The sequence below is a fragment of the Mastigoproctus giganteus genome, chromosome 4, assembly GCF_048544385.1.
Source record: "Mastigoproctus giganteus isolate SK-2022 chromosome 4, ASM4854438v1, whole genome shotgun sequence".
NCBI lineage: Eukaryota > Metazoa > Arthropoda > Arachnida > Uropygi > Thelyphonidae > Mastigoproctus > Mastigoproctus giganteus.
Genome location: NC_143578.1, coordinates 141,571,475 through 141,589,198, shown reverse-complemented (window position 1 = coordinate 141,589,198; position 17,724 = coordinate 141,571,475). Strand labels below are relative to the sequence as shown.

The following is a 17,724-nucleotide window of genomic DNA, read 5'->3' as shown; positions in this document are numbered from 1 at the left end:
CTATAGTAATACTACTATAATTCTCTATAGTAGTCTTCTGTTATTTGAATTATGCTCTGCTAGTTATAAGTACACCATCAATATTCTTCAGTTTCAGTATCATTATCTTTCTGTATTACTGCTCATGGCTGCTGGTTTAAGTTCTTTACCTTAATGCTTGTTCTACTTTTCTCGTGTAAAATCTTCTTATGTCCTCTCTAATTCTCTTTCTAATGACTTTGCATAACTCAGTATACTCACTTTTCTCCTTGTCAGTGTTTTATCTTGCTCTTCAATTGTTGTCTCCGGTTCATCATGACAAGTTTTTCTTGACTAATTTTTTCTTTGGATTTCTGTTTACATATAGGTTTCTTGGGCTTTATCATTTTCAGAAAGTTGTAATATTCCTGGTCGATAAGTTGGTCCTGAGCAGTCTGCAGAAGCTCAGACTTGTGCTTAAGTTCCAGCACATACTGCTTTTTCTCCTCTTCTGTTATCTCAATGACTCGAGTATTATTTACTGAAGTTATTGAGAGTAAAAAAAACTGACTTTTTTCTTTTTCTTTTCAGTTTCTTTCATTTCAAAAGAAAGTCAGTTTCTTTCATTTCTTTTCTTACATCTATATCAAGTGTGCATCTTACCATTCTGTGATCACTTCCAACCTTGTTCAGGATGGTAACATCATTCACAATATATCTTCTGTTAGTGCGAATGAAGTCAATTTCACTAGTTGTTAATCCATTTATGCTCTTCCTTGTCCACTTTCTGTTTACCCTTTTCTTGAAAAAAGTCTTCATTACTGACAATCCTTGAGATTCTGCAAATTCCATGAGTCTTTCATATCTTACATTTCTTTCACCAATTCCAAAATTTCCTTTCTGTACTGTTTCGACTCTTTCCAACCTTTGCATTGAAGTTCCCCATAATGATTGTGTAGTGGGTTTTCTGCTCGTCCAGAAGACTCTGAATTTCTGTGTACATTTTTTCAACCACATCATTACTACCCCCCAAGTGTGAGAAAGAAAATGGATACATGATGGAAAAATAAAAAAAAACATAATTTAACAAAAAAAAAAAAAATTATAAATATGTAAGAAAAAGCATAAAATAAAATTAAATGCAGAGTGAATGAGAGTAAGTGTAACAAATCTTCGGGTGCCACTCAAATCAAGTGGACCAAATTTCAGTGAAGTCCGGACAGCTTGTGACGGCCAAATCCTCTGCTTGCACCATTACAGTTGTGGGACTGTTAGTAATCCTGGATATAACCCCCATGCATAAGCACACTGTGGGTGACCACCCAGGTGTGAACCAACGTAAGCAGGGGTCGAGGTGTGGCACCCACACCACATGGAGCAATACTAGGTGGTAGATGACTCTCATCAGCTGGTGCAGTACAACCACTTTGCTTATTGGAGGCTTGAAGTGGTGGAACCCATGCTTAATCTCCAGAGCTAAGTTCCTGTCAACCCTTCCCCATCTGTTCCATCATACAGTATGACTGATGACTTTTGAGGTTATGATGGATACCATGGCGAGATCCACTCTTCCTTACATTTCGAGGGTACAGCTCTAAAACGGTGTTCGCAGGCTGGCTGGCTGCTAGTTAGTACACCAGACTGAACCTATTGGTAACTCTTTAGGAGGCTTCCGGATTAGCTACTATTGTATAACCTTGCTACCTGTACACTCTGCCAGATAGTGACTGTAGGGTGAGTACTGTGTATGGGGGGGGCATTGTTGAGGCCATGTTATGTCAAGGATCTGGGTATATTCTTACCATGTGTAGGCCATATCCAAACCCCCCCCCCACACACTTTTTCTTACTATTGAATACAGCATGAATTGTCAAACTAATAGTTTAGAGCTTATCTGCGAAAAGTAGTAGTAGTAGTAGTAGTAGTGGCATGTGATGCAAGAAAGAAAGTGTATGAGCTTATGCAGCATCAGCCAAAAAAAAAAAAAAAAAATCACACCATTCCCTCCAAATGCCTGTCCAGTTCCTCCTTAAATTTATTCAACCTATCAACTTCCACAACGACAGATGGAAGTTTGTTCCAGCAATTAACCACCCGCTGGTTAAAGGCAAATTTCCATACATCTATTCTACATCTGTCTTTTCTTAATTTGAATTTATGCCCCCTTAGGTTTGTAATCTGAACAAGTGGAAGGATCCCATTAGAATTCAGCGTGCTCAACCCATTCAAGGCCTTATACACTTCAATCAGATCACCACACAGGTGCCTAGTCTCCAACCACTGCAATTTGCAGAACTTAAGCCTCTCTTGGTAAGAGGATCCCTTCATTCCCCTCACTAATCTTGTTGCCCTTCTCTGTACACGCTCAAGTAAATCTACATGCTTCCTAAAATGAGGCCTCCAGACCTGTACGCAGTACTCAAGGCGTGGCCTGACCATTGGCTTATACAGAGGGATAATAACCGCCTTTTCCCTGCTAGCAAAATTCCTATATATCATTGACAAAACCCCATGACCTGCCCTGGCAGCCTGTCTGCATTGCTCAGAGAACTTCATATCTGACTGCACAATTACTCCCAGGACTTTTTCATTTTCTACCACCTTAAGTGTAGTACCACACAGTTGGTACGTTTCTCTGGGGTTACTTCTACCCATATGCAGTACTTTGCATTTGTCAAGGTTAAACTTCAGTTGGCACTTCTTAGCCCATATGCCCAAATTATGCAGATCCTGTTGCAGTAGCACACTGCCATTACTGTCATTAACAAGATGATATAAAGGTTGGCCCTGCCAACCTTTATATCATCTGCAAACTTCGACATTAAGCCTGATATACCTTCATCAATATCATTGATAAATATACAAAACAACAGTGGACCTAACACCGAACCCTGTGGGATTCCACTAATAACATTAGTCCAAGAAGAGCAGCACCCATTGATTACCACCCTCTGTCTTCTCGCACTTAACCATCCTTTTATCCATTGTAGCAACTTACCCTTAATACCATTCTGCTCCAATTTGTACAATAGTCTTCCATGCGCAATAGTGTCAAAAGCTTTCCTGAAATCCAAATATATGATATCAAAATTATTTTTTGCATCCAGTTCCTTTGTAACCACATCATAATATCCTATCAAATTTGTCAGACAAGACTTTCCCTTAACAAACCCATGCTGTGTCTGAATTATTGCGGCAGTCTTGTCTAGATGATCCTGCAATGCATCTTTAACCAGTGGCTCCATTATTTTACCCGTAACAGAAGTTAAACTAACTGGTCTATAATTACTCTTGTCACCCTTCGATCGCCCTTTGTGAATTGGGGGTACATTTGCACATCTCCAGTCCGTGGGAACCTCCCCTGAGTCCAAGGACGCTCTCATTATGATTAGCATTAGTAGAGGCATTTGATGCAAGAAAGCAAGCTTATGCAGCATCAGCCAGAAAAAAAAAAAAAAAAAAACCCACTTCCACTTCACCCCTCTGTTCGTTCAAAATACCTGCCCCGCTGAGCCTTAAACTTATTTAGGCTATCAACCTCCACCACAAGGGATGGAAGTCTGTTCCACCAACCAATTATGGCAAGGGTTTGCTTAGTTGCTTTGCCACCTCCTTTAATATAACTGGATAGATCCCATCCACCCCAGGTGCTTTTCTTAAGTTTAACTTCAACAATTTCTCCTCCACTTTGCTTTCAGTTATTACAAAATCATTACGTATCCTGCTGCGATTTGATAACCTTCTGCCATTTTCAAACTTTAATAATTCCTCATGTGTGAATGCAGATGCAAAATACTCATTCAGTTTGTTTGCTGTCTGAGCAGGATCATCAACAGTCGAACCATCGATGTCAAGTGGACCAATCAGATTCATCCCCTTCCTTTTAGAGTTTATATAAGTAAAGAAATCCTTGCTGTTTTTCTTAGCATCTTTTGCCAATGATTTCTCGTAATCTGCCTTCGCCTGCCTAACTTCCTTTGTGACCTGATTACAGACTAGCTTATATCTGCCATAGGCTTCTGAGTAGCTTAATAATTTATATGCATCCCATGCATTTTTCTTCTCTGTTATGAGTCTCATTAGTTCATTAGATAACCATTTAGGCCTAAACCTTGAATAATATTTCTTAATAGGTGTAAAACTTTTAGTAGCTTCCGTGATTAATTCCTTGAATGCTTCCCACTTAGAATTTACTGTTGGTAACATCGTCAGTTGGTCCCACTGTACAGAATTTAAAAACTGTCGGAGACCACTGTACTCACCTTTACGGAAGCAAACACCCTTTCCTTTACCCCTGATGGTAATTAAATCTTTAAGTAAATCCCACATCAGTACACTGTGATCACTGCCACCTAGTGGTTCCTTTATCTGCAAATTCTTAATACACGAATGATCACTGCTGATAACCAGATCTAGAGTATTATTTTCTCTGGTTGCCTCTCGAACATTCTACTGCAGAAAACAATCATCCAATAAATCCACAAAAGTCTGACTAGTGTGTGAGTGACCAACCCACAAGTTCCAGTCAATATCTGGGAAGTTAAAATCCCCGATTATAAGACATTCCGATTTACTAGCCCACTCTATTTCTCTGTACAATTGTTCATTGTACTCATTCGAGTCATTAGGCCTATAACACACTCCTACTCTTATTTTTGCTTTCGCAGTGCTTAAGTCACACCAAACTGACTCAACAGTGCACTGTTCATCTGTATCAACTGGGTGCACTTCTTTTGATTTTATGTTTTTCTTAATTAACAGCATAACACCTCCTCCCTTCCTATCCTGTCTATCCTTCCTGTAGACATTGTACTCTGAAAAGATCTTTACCTCCAAAACACTTCCTAGTTCATTTTACAAATATACGTGGTCTCAATTCTAATCTCAACGATGTCCTTTTCCACTTTCAGTCTGCCAAATCCCATGTACTTTTTCTGACAGAATCTCAGTTATTGGTTGATTCAACTACCGGTCATCTCAGTTGCACAAATTATTTGCTGTATGATTCCTTTTTCCTCAAAGGTCATACTTGTCAGAGACTTGGTAATTTGGAATCTCCTCTTTCCAATCTTCTCTGGCTTAAATCTCTCTCTACCTCATTGTGTCAAATTCATCTGTTGTCTCTACCGTTCTCCCAAATCCACTAATCACTAAAGCTCTTTGACTTCCTCTCTTTGCAACTTCACTTTCTCCAGTCTAACTTTCCTAACAGTGAGGTAATTTTCCTTGGTGATTTTAATGTTCACAACTCCAGCTGGCTTCCGTTGTCTAGTCACGCCGACCCAGCTGGTCGAGATGCTGAGGCTTTTGCAATTACTGATGACCTTGCACAAATTGTTCATTTACCTACAAGAATGCCGGACAATCCTAACCATACAGCCAAAACGCTTGGTCTTTTTCTCACAGTCAACACTTCTCAGTAGACGTTCAAAGTGAGTGGTCCTTTAGGCACCCCCAGATTACAACTGGGTGATTGTCTCTTCTCCAATGGAGCCTTTATCTCATGGCTATTCCCAACCTCATTGGGAATAGCCATGGTTTTTGAATAAATGTGCTAAGGCCATTCAGGAGAAGAATGTTGCATATCATAATTGGCTTGTTTCCAATTCTTCAGTTTCATTTTCTGCATACACCAAAGCATGCAACAATTGTAAAGCAGTTATTAATCAGTCCAAACTAGATTTTAAACTTGCTTTTTGCTCTAATGGTAGCCAAGCATTCTGGTTTCTTGCCAAATCTATTGGCCGCAACTTTTTCCCATCTCTATAAAAACCAGATGGTTCTGTTGTCATTTCGGTCAAGGATAAAGTTGATCTGCTAGCATCCCATTTTTCTTCCAACTCATGTATTAATGAACTTGGTAAAACACTTCCCACCATTCCCAACATGCTGTATTCAATGCCTCCTGTGGTCTTCTGTCAGGAGGATATCAGAAGGATTTTGACAAATCTTGATGCTTAGAAAGCTCCAGGTCCTGATGGTGTTTCTCCACTTGTTCTCAGAACCTGTTCTCCTGAACTTACTCCTGTTCTTTGCCAACTTTTATTCACTTTCTTATTCCAAAGGTGTTTTTCTTTCTGCTTGGAAATTTGCTCATATCCAGCAGTTCATAAAAATTGTGACAAATTCCTCCCATCCAGTTATAATTCCATTGAAATTACTTCTATTCTTTCTAAAGTAATGTAGAAATCAATTAACCACCAACTCTTAAAAATCTACCTAGAAACCTTCTGTCTGATCAACGATTGCTGGTATGGATTCTGTCAGTATCTATCCAGGTGATATTCTGGCTTATGTTACCCATTAAGGACAAATTCAATGGAAAAGTTTGGTGAAACACAAGCAGTTGCTCTAGTCATCTTAAAGGCTTTCGATCATGTTTGGCATAAAGGTTTTCTACACAAACTTCCACCTTATGGTTCATGAACTGTTTTTTGTAATGGTTATCCAGTTTTCTCTCTGGTAGCTCACTGAGGGTGATAGTAGATGGTTCTTGGTCTTTTAACTTCTCCACTAATGCTGGTGTCCCCCAAGGTTTAGTTCTCTCCCTCACTGTTTTCCTCTTGTATATTAATGACCTTCTTCCATTGACTGGAAATCCTATCCATTGTTTTGCCAATGACAGCACATTGCATTCCACTTTCCATTTTGAAAAACCTTGCCCTGTTAAATCAGCTTCAACTTCTAGAATATCCACTACCAATTCCTTAAATGCCGATCTCCAGTGGGGCAAAGACAACTTAGTTGATTTCAATCCTTCTAAAACTCAATCTTGTCTTATATCTTGCACAAACGATTCTTCTTCTTCTATGCTTATCTTTGATGACACTTCGATTTCTAGGTAAAATGATATATCTCTTTTGGGGATTACCCTGACTTCTAATCTCTCTTGGCACAAGCACATTACAAATATTGTTTCCTCTGCATCTAAAAAACTTGGTTTTCTCTTTCACTCTTGGCGTTACTTTTCTTCCCATCAGCTATCTATAGTGTACAAATCACAAATCTGCCCACTGTTTCCACGTCTGGGGTGCTGCCCCCAAAGAGTTTCTCAGGCTTCTAGATTCCATTCAGAAGAGGGCAGTTAGTTTAATTAATGATTCATCTCTAACAGAGTCTTTCCACTCGCTGTCTCACAGATGTATTGTTTCTGCTGCATGCCTTTTCTACAGATATTTCCACAGGCACTGTTCTTCTGAATTGGCTTCTATAATTTCCAATCTCTCTTTCAAAACAGTCCGAACACGTGCCACCACCAGCCAACATCCATTTACTGTCCAACTTCAAACTCACAGAACCAACTTTTTATCTTCCTTGTTTATTCATTCAGCTGCTGTTTTCTGGAACAACCTTCCTTCATATGTATTTCCTGAAACTTACAATCTACAGAACTTGAAGGCTAATGTCAACAAATTATTATTATTATTATAGTTACGGCTTTTGCTGCACCAGCCAAAAAAAAAAAAAAAAAAAAATTCCGCAGTTACCCCTGTGTGTGTGAGAGAGAGAGAGAGAGAGAGAGAGAGAGAGAGAGAGAGAGAGAGAGAGTCAGAACTAAAAGGGAATCACCACGAAAGAGAAGAATGATTGATATCCGGCTCAGGATCCTGGGTGTGCCAAGCCCATACCCATCAGATGTGGCCCCCACTGTGGTTTATGTAAACCCATCCAGCTTTGTTTAATGGAGTATTGCCCTTACATTTTGGATGACAATAAATGATTTTATATCTGTATAGTTTCTTAATTCAGCATATTTAATTACACATCTAAGTTCCTTTTAAATACAAATACAATCCAGCTCAGCCTTAAATTTATTTAGGCTATCAACTTCCACAACAAAGGATGGAAGTCTGTTCCACCAATCAACTACTCGCTGGCTAAAGGCAAACTTCCGCACATCTATCCTACAACTGTCTTTCCTCAATTTGAATTTATGCCCTCTCAGGTGATTATTCTGAGCAAGAGGAAGAATCCCATCAGCATTGAGCATGCTCAAGCCATTCAAGGCTCTATACACTTCAATCAGATCACCATGCAGGCACCTAGTCTCCAGACCTGTGTACAGTACTCAAGGTGTGGCCTGACCATTGCCTTATACAAGGGGATAATCAACTCCTTATCCCTTCAAGAAAAATTCTTATATATCATTGACAAGACACCATGAGCTACTCTTGCAGACCGTACTGCACTGCTCAGAAAACTTGAGATCTGCCTGCACAATTACCCCCAGGTCCTTTTCATTCTCTACCACTGTTAGTGTAGTACCGCACAGTTGATACATTACTCTGGGGTTACTGCTTCCCATATGTAGTACTTTACATTTGTCAATGTTAAACTTCATTTGCCACCTCTCAGCCCATCTGCTCAACTTTTCTAGATTCTGATGCAGCAGCATAGTGTCAGTAGTGTCCTTGACAACCCTGCCAACCTTTGTATTGTCTGCAAACTTGGAAATCAAGCTTGATATACTATCATCAGTATCATTTATAAATACAGAAAACAACAATGGACCCAACACTGAACCCTGAGGGACTCCACTAATAACATTAGTCCACGAAGAGCGGTGTCCATTGATTACCACTCTGTGGTCCAAGAGCTCTGAATTGGCTAGTTAAATTTTTTAATGACATCTTGCAGAATGGTAGGTTCCCGTCTTTGTTTAAGAGAACTAAAATAGTTGCCATCCTAAAGCCTGGGAAAAGTGGATCTTGCCCTGAAGATTATTGCCCAATTGCACTTTTAAATATATGTTATAAATTAATTGAAAGAATGGTTTACAATAGAATTTCAACCACAACCTTCCAACACATACCAATTGAACAAGCCGGATTCCGACCAGGCCGAAGCTGCTGCGATCAGGTACTGGCACTTACCAGCCATATCGAGAACGGATTCCAAGATAAGAAGAAGACCCTTGCAGTCTTTGTGGACTTGACATCAGCTTATGACACAGTATGGCGACAAGGAATGATTCTGAAGATTATTCCTTGTAAGCCCCTTGCGATCCTACTTAACAATATGTTATGCAACAGAGTGTTTGAAGTACACTTAAATGGCAGAGTGAGCAAGCCCTATATATTAAACGATGGTTTACCACAAGGATCAGTTCTAGCCCCATTATTATTTAATATCTATACTGCAGATCTTCCAGCAACTGCTTCTAGGAAATTCATGTACGCAGATGACATAGCCCTGACTGCCCAGTCTACTGACTTCAGTGCAGCCGGAATTGTACTTACAAAGGATCTTCATAACCTGAATAGATATTTTCACACATGGCGACTTAAACCTAATTTAAATAAAACCGAAGTTAGCTGTTTTCATCTGGATAATCATAGGGCTAACTATATGCCACAAGTGGAATATAAAGGTCAACGACTGAAACACAACCCTTGCCCAAAATATCTGGGAATTATAATGGACCGAACACTGACATATAAACAACACCTTTGTAATATTGCAGCAAAGATAAAAACTAGGAATAACATCTTGCATAAACTCAGTGGAACAGGCTGGGGAGCAAACGAAACGGTGCTACGAACATCAGCTCTTGCCCTAGTCTACTCAGTTGCAGAATATTGTTGCCCCGTATGGCTTAATAGTGCACACTCTGTAAAAGTTGATACCCAACTGAATGACACAATGAGGACAATATTAGGGACCATTAAATCGACACCTTTAAAATGGCTACCAGTGTTATCTAACATCTACCCCCCTCATATAAGAAGAGAAATAGCCTTGCTGAAAGAATGGCAGAAATGTCAAAGAAATCCTCAATTGCCCATACATCAGGATTGCAAGCCCCAGAAGCCGGAGAGATTGAAGTCTAGGAACCCCTCATGGAAGCTAGGCGAGAAACTTATCAAGTCACATTTTAATGCTGACCACACCTGCCGCAAAGACTGGACTACTTCAAATCCCGACCACCTGGGCTTAGTCAGTGATCCATGCAGAGCTGTTCCAGGTTTCAACTTGCCAAGAAAGGAATGGACATCCCTGAACAGAATCCGAACAAATCACGGAAGATGCAAGTTTTGGCTGCATAAGTGGGGAAAAACTGAAAACCCATTCTGCGAATGTGACAACGTGCCCCAGACCATCCAGCATGTCATCTCGGAGTGCCCAAAGAGGAGATTTGAAGGCTCCATCCAAGATCTACATAGTGTTACTGATTGATGCTATTAAGTGGCTGAGTAAACTGGACGTTACATTTTAATTCATCAAATGTTACTTATAATTTTTTTCTGTAAATATTGTTTTTAGGCTTATTGTAATTTATTTATTTATTTTTTGACATTGTTTGTTACAAATGTATCCTCATTTTTGCCATACGAAATAATAATAAACCACTCTGTTGTCGCCCACTCAACCATCCCTTTATCCATAGCAGCAATTTGCCTCTAATGCCGCACTGCTCCAATTTGTGCAGAAGTCTTCCACGTGCAACAGTATCAGAAGCCTTTCTAAGATCCAAATATATGATATCAAAGTTATTCCCTGCATCCCGTTCCTTTGTGACCACATCATAGTATCCATTGAATTGGTCAGACAAGACTTCCCCTTTACAAAACCATGCTGTGTCCGAGCTATAACTGAAATCTTGTTTAGATGATCCTGTAGTGCTTCTTTAACCAGTGCCTCCATTAATTTCCCTGGAACAGAAGTTAAACTAACAGGTCTATTTTAGTTGTATTCGCATTTATATATGCGTTTTCTTTTGAATATTTGTGTTAATCAACATGCGGCCTCAGCTCATGCTTCTCGTTCAGCAGCATCAGAATTAGCTTTTCACGCCGTTAACGAAAAACATACTTTTTTATTTAATGAGGCTAAAATACTAGTGTCCAACGTAATTATATGCAACTATTAATTGCAGAAACAGTAGAAATTAAATCACCCAAATATTCTGTTAATTTTCGTCTGCCATATCTGATCTCCGATTCATGGGCTTTTACATGCATGCGCGAAGACTAAATATCCCTATTTAAGTGTCATGCACAACCCTATTTGGTAATTTTCATTCCTGTGATCACGACATATTGTAGAAAAGCGTTGTCAGCTTCAGGAAGGAAAATCGTTTTGCAATTTTTTCTTTAAAATTCTTTTATTTAATTTTCTTATTTTTAATTGCATTAAATTGATTTTTAATTGTGTTAAATTGGGTTTTATTGGATTAAATTAATTTTTAATTATTTGTTACTCTAATGTAAGTTTTTCAATTTTTTTTCGTTTTAATTTCTGGAGAGTATCATACGGAAGTGTTCTACGTTCTATATTGAGGTAAATTTCTCTTACTTTAGAAATACATAGTTTAAATTTATGGGTAAACTATGGTGTATCTACAGCGATATTATATAGTTTATTAATACTTAAAACCCATATATAATTATGCCTTGAGCATTTTGTGTTTGAATATATTAAATATTATAAATAATACACCATTAATAATAATTTTACTAATTTATTTTTCTAAAATATCAGATCATGCTTCTCTGTCATCGGATGAAGTTTCATCTACAAAATTACCTCTACCAGTATCTGTGACTGCAATAGCTGAAAAAGATAAAAGAGAGCCAATTAAAGGATTTAGAAAAACTATGGTAAAAACAATGAGCCAATCTTTGCTTATTCCACATTTTGGTTACTGTGATGAAATTGATGTCACTACATTATGTAAATTAAGACATGAATTGAAGAAATTAGCAGAGAATCATGGAATAAAATTTTCTTACATGCCTTTCTTTATAAAAGTAAGTACTAAAAAGGGATAAAGTTTTCTTATTTCTATTTGCAATTAAGTTTCTGTTATCTAAACAAGATCAAATTCAAATAATTGAATATTTATAAATGAACATAAAGAAAATCTGATTCATGTTTAATGGATGCATGCAATATATATGAAGGTTACTGAAAAATATTTTCCTACCCACAGTGTTTTACCCATTAAAAATGTATTAAAGCTGAAAACTAGTTTACAATAAAACTCAACTTTATCCCCGTCAGATTAAAGAATTTCAAACATTCTGATAGACAGCACTAAAATAGACTGTTTCCAAAATGGAATCAGAAACAAGGTTGAGTATCAAACTAAAGAATTTAAAACTAAAGATTTAAAAATGTTCTGATTGATAGTGCTAGAATAGTCTGTTTTTAAAATGGAGTCATAAATAGTTTTCAAATGGAGTCAAGGTTTGAGTGAAGGAGATGAAGGGCATTAGTTAAAAATGCAGGAGCCATCAATTTGTAAAACATTGTTTTACAAGCATTATACTGATTGCAAAGACATAATTTGGAAAACTTTAATTTAATAAGGTTTTCTGAATATAATCAGTATTTAATTAATGTTTTCTTAATATTTTCTAAATTATGTCCTCATTCTGAGTAATTTGTTTGTTTTATTAATGGCAAAGATTCAAACATTCAAATTAACTAATATTCAAATTGTCGATGTCTTAAGGTTTTACACATGAAAATTATAACTGGAAGTAACGTCATTAAGTTCAGACCAAAAGCTTCAATTTGTCACAAGCTATGAAATCTATAAAATGTCTTTGTATGTGTTGGGTATAGTTAGCTGTGAGCAAACTGGGTTTGCTACTTATGCATCAGTATCGTATTATGGAGGCAATTTGTCACAAGTTTCCTCTGTATAATACTAGTCTAAATGAAAAGCACTGATCCAATGGAGAAGTATACCACTACTCATACCCGGCCTTTTATCCTTTTAGAAATCTCGTTGGTGGGCAAAATAGCGATTTTGAAGACCTGAACAGCCCAGTGATGAGATATATCTGCAATATGTGAGAAGAAAGATGGGACAGTAAGTGATGTATACATAATTAAGTTCAGGACAAAAGCCTCAAGGTGTGATACTTACAAAAAATAATTTTTCATATATTCTGTATATAGCTGTTTGAAAATAGTGCATTGGTCTCATGTTATGGAGGCATTTTGCCTTGAGTTGCCTTGCCTTGGTATAACACTAGTCTAAATAAAAAGCACTGCTCCAATGGAGAAGTATATTGATTTTTATTTAAACTCCATGCCACTACCCCGATCTGGGTTTCGATTTTGGGATTTAAAAAAAAAAAACTCCAAAATCTCAAAAAGTCATCTGATAGAGAGTAGACAAAAGTAGACAAGAGTAGACAAGAGACAGCCATAAAACAGAAGAGGCCACTTCAAACGAGCAAGCTCTCAACCTCTGCTTAAACTTAGCCCAGGGCTGACTTTACCCAGACTCGGCTTTTACTTTTGGAATTAAAAAGAACCTCAAAATAAATCTTCTGATAGATAGCAAAAAAATTGGTAGAAAAGAAAGGGAAAGAGATGGACATGAGATGTGAAACCCCAGTCAAACAGAAGACGCCTCTGCAAACAATCCAACTTAAACAGTTCTACCCAGACACAGGTTTCCATCCATTTTTGGCCCCGGGTGCCAAGCGTTATTGTGATCGAGCGATTCTTTGAGCGATTTACAGAGCGTCTTCTCAGTGCTACAGATCTTGTTAATTTTCAAAAGTTTTTCTTACGTTTAAGGTAATTTACCATTAACTTATTCTTACGATTTGTAAGTAAGTTTAAGAAAGGAAAACCACCTTTCTTTTCTTTTCCTTAAAACTAACAAATTAACTTACACCGCTTGGTCACTCTAGCGGCACTGCTCCTGCCTCCCCGTGGCGGGGCCGGTAACCTTGGCAGAAAAGGTTCTCTGCCAAGGGCTAAAAGGAGCTAACGGATCACGAAGTCCGTAATCCATCTGTTGAGCCTCATGCCTCAACTTATTCAAGGACAGATCAAACTGACTTTGACAGTTCCCATCCCAAGAGACAAAGAACAGAAGGATCCAAAAAGGAAACACCACTGTTTCTTATTATACATTCTCAAACAAGTCAACAAGTAGGTGCACTTTCTCCATTTCTTATCCAGAAATGTCTCGAGAATGCTGCTGGGCCACCTAAAATGGTGAAAAGACTCCGCTCTGGAGATCTACTTGTAGAGACAATGAATAGCAGGCACTCTGAAGCCCTGCAAAGAATTTCAAAATTCGTGAATATTCCTGTCACAGTAACTCCACATTCCTCCTTAAATTCATTTAAAGGAGTGCTGTCTGAATGGGACTTAATAAATGTTACCGAAGAGGAATTAGTCCAAGAGCTACAAGACCAAAAAGTTGTACGGGCAAAGCGAATTAAAATCAAGAAAGATGGTGAATTAGTTCCCACTCGCAGTGTTATACTGACCTTTTCTACACCAATCCTTCCAGCTACAGTTAAGGCTGGATATCTGAACTGCCATATTTGACCTTATATCCCCAATCCTCTCAGGTGCTTCAAGTGCCAAAAATTTGGCCATGCTCAAACAGTGTGTAGAGGGGTTTCAGTGTGCCCCAACTGTGGATCTAAGGAACACACACAAACAGACTGTCCAGCACAAACATCAGTATGTCCAAACTGTAAAGGTAACCATCCAGCTTACTCGAAAATCTGTGAAACCTGGAAAACTGGAAAGAAGATACAAAAGTACAAAATAGAAAACAAAGTGACTTACCAAGAAGCAAGGAAACAAGTTTTACTCTCAGTACCAAAACTCACATATGCAGCCGCAACATAAAAACACAAAACGGAAGGAACTCAAACTGAAGTGTCTATACCACCAGCTACATCCATTTCCGACTGGGCACGAGCTGTCCTAGCAAATCCGCTGGAGTCCCCTAAAGAACATGTAAAAGACCAAGCAAATAATACCCCAGTCACCGTACCACCAGCTATTACTCCATCACACTCAGATATTGAGAGTCTCAGAAATATTAAACCTCAAAAGATTCTAACCGCAGATATGGAAATCGATGACAAAATTCATAATGATGAAACAGTTTTAGAAATACATGCTGAAGAAGACATGGATACTGCACGACCCACTTTCCCAAGAAAAGATAAAATAAAATTGGAATGCCATAAACAGATTGGATCTAAAAAACAGTCAGAAACGCCTACTTCAAAACTAAATAATGGATCAGTTGATTCAATGGAATTGTAGAGGCCTCCATAGCAACATAGACGATATTCACAATTTGATAAACCGGCATCATCCAGTAGGCATCTGTCTACAAGAAACGAATCTTTCTCCGCAAGTGACACTTTCAGTTAAAAACTATACAATATTCAGGCATGACAGGATCTCTCCACATGGTGGTGTAGCTATAGTAAAATCCCTTGATAGTAAAATCCCTTCCAGACGCATACCCCTACAAACCACATTAGAAGTTGTTGCAGTACGCCTTGCTCTTGGTAAAACGCTTACACTTGTATCAATATATATCTCACCAAATCAGATCTGTTCGATAACTGAACTAAATGACCTTATCCTACAACTACCCTCTCCATTCTGCCTGTTGGGCGATTTTAATGCGCATCACCAGTTATGGGGATCTTTGCAGACAGACAATCAGGGTCGCACGATAGAGGCTTTTCTTGTAAAGAATAATCTCACTCCGCTTAACACAGGCTCCCACACATATGTCCATTTTCCAACAGGCTCAACCTCTGCTATAGACCTGTCGATATGCTCACCCACATTATTTCCAGACTTCGATTGGAGAGTCTCAGAGAACCCATTAAATAGTGATCATTTCCCTATAATCTGTAAGCTCTGCACAAGGACAAACTTACCAGTAAGCAGTCGATCTAAATGGAAATTCTCAAAAGCTGACTGGAATAAATATGCATCTAGTATTACACTAGAGGATGATATTATCCAACATCACTCCATAGATAACGCCGTTAAACATATCACAGAACAAATGTTGACAGCTGCTGCTACTACCATTCCTCGAACTTCACATAAAGGATCCAAACACAAAAACTATTGGTGGAATTCAGCATGTAACACTGCTAAGAGAGAGAAGAACAAAGCGTGGAATCAGTTTCGAAAGAATCCAACCACTGCTAATTTCATTATATACAAGGAGGTTAGGCAGGCGAAGGCAGATTACGAGAAATCCTTGGCAAGGGATGCAAAGAAAAACAGCAAAGAGTTCTTTACTTATGTAAACTCTAGAAGGAAGGGGATGAATCAGATTGGTCCACTTGATATTGATGGGTCAACTGTTGATGATCCTGCTCAGGTAGCTAACAAACTAAATGAATATTTTGCATCGACATTCACACATGAGGAGTTATTCAGCGAGGGTAATGCCAGAGGTGTATTCAACTCTAGCAGTAAGCTACAGAATCTTGAAATAACTGAGAGTAAAGTGGAGGAGAAATTGTTGAAGATAAACACAAGAAAGGCACCCGGGGTGGATGGGATCTATCCAGTTATATTAAAGGAGGCAGCAAAGGAAGTAAGCAAACCCTTAGCCATAATTATGAGAGCTTCCTTGGACTCAGGTGAGGTACCCATAGACTGGAAATGTGCAAATGTGACCCCAATTCACAAAGGAGGATCAAAGGCTGACACAAGTAATTATAGACCTGTGAGCTTAACTTCTGTTCCAGGAAAATTAATGGAGGCACTGATTAAAGAAGCACTGCAGGATCATTTAGACAAGACTTCAGTTATAGCTCAGACACAGCATGGTTTTGTTAAGGGGAAGTCTTGCCTGACCAACTTGATTGGATACTATGATGCAGTCACAAAAGAACTGGATGCAGGGAATAACTTTGATATTATATACTTGGATCTTAGAAAGGCTTTTGATACTGTTGCCCATGGAAGACTGCTACACAAATTGGAGCAGTGTGACATTGGAGGCAAATTGCTGCTATGGATAAAAGGGTGGTTGAGGGGGAGGAGACAGAGAGTGGTAATCAATGGACACTGCTCATCGTGGACTAATGTTATTAGTGGAGTCCCTCAGGGCTCAGTGTTGGGTCCATTATTGTTTTCTGTATTTATAAATGATATTGATGATGGTATATCAAGCTTAATGTCCAAGTTTGCAGATGATACAAAGGTTGGCAGGGTTGTCAAGGACACTACTGACACTATGCTGCTGCAACAGGATCTGGAAAGGTTGAGCAGATGGGCTGAGAGGTGGCAAATGAAGTTTAACATTGACAAATGTAAAGTACTACACATGGGAAACAGCAACCCCAGAGCAACGTATCAACTCTGTGGTACTACACTGACAGTGGTAGAGAATGAAAGGGACTTGGGGGTGGTTGTGCAGGCAGATATGAAGTTCTCTGAGCAGTGCAGACGGGCTGCAAGAGTAGCTCATGGAGTATTGTCAATGATATACAGGAATTTTTCCAGCAGGGATAGGGAGGTGATTGTTCCATTGTATAAGGCAATGGTCAGGCCACACCTAGAGTACTGTATACAGGTCTGGAGGCCTCATTTCAAGAAGGATGTAGAGCTGCTGGAACGAGTGCAGAGAAGGGCAACAAGATTAGTGAATGGAACAAAGGGGTGCTCTTACGAAGAAAGGCTTAAGTTTTGCAAATTACAGTGTCTGGAGACTAGGCACCAGCGAGGTGATCTGATAGAGGTGTATAAAGCCTTGAATGGTTTAAGCATGCTCAATGCTGATGGGATTCTTCCTCTAGCTCAGAAAAATCACCTGCGAGGGCATAAATTCAAATTGAGGAAAGACAGATGTAGGATAGACGTGCGGAAATTTGCCTTTAGCCAGCGGGTGGTTGGTTGGTGGAACAGACTTCCATCCCTTGTGGTGGAGGTTGATAGCCTAAATAAGTTTAAGGCTCAGCTGGACAGGTATTTTGAACGAACTGAGGGGTGAAGTGGAAGTGGGTTTTTTTT

General features: G+C 38.8%; 1 protein-coding gene across 3 annotated transcripts in view; it reads left to right on the top strand.

The window, feature by feature from the left end:
• Dbct (Dihydrolipoamide branched chain transacylase E2) overlaps nt 1–17,724 on the top strand; it is a 561,035-nt gene that overhangs the window by 404,947 nt on the left and 138,364 nt on the right. For all 3 annotated transcript variants that reach the window (XM_090372955.1, XM_090372954.1, XM_090372953.1), the window contains exon 7: nt 11,440–11,708. In XM_090372955.1, the coding sequence (XP_090229081.1) occupies nt 11,440–11,708 (269 nt within the window). The remainder of the gene's footprint in view (nt 1–11,439; nt 11,709–17,724) is intronic.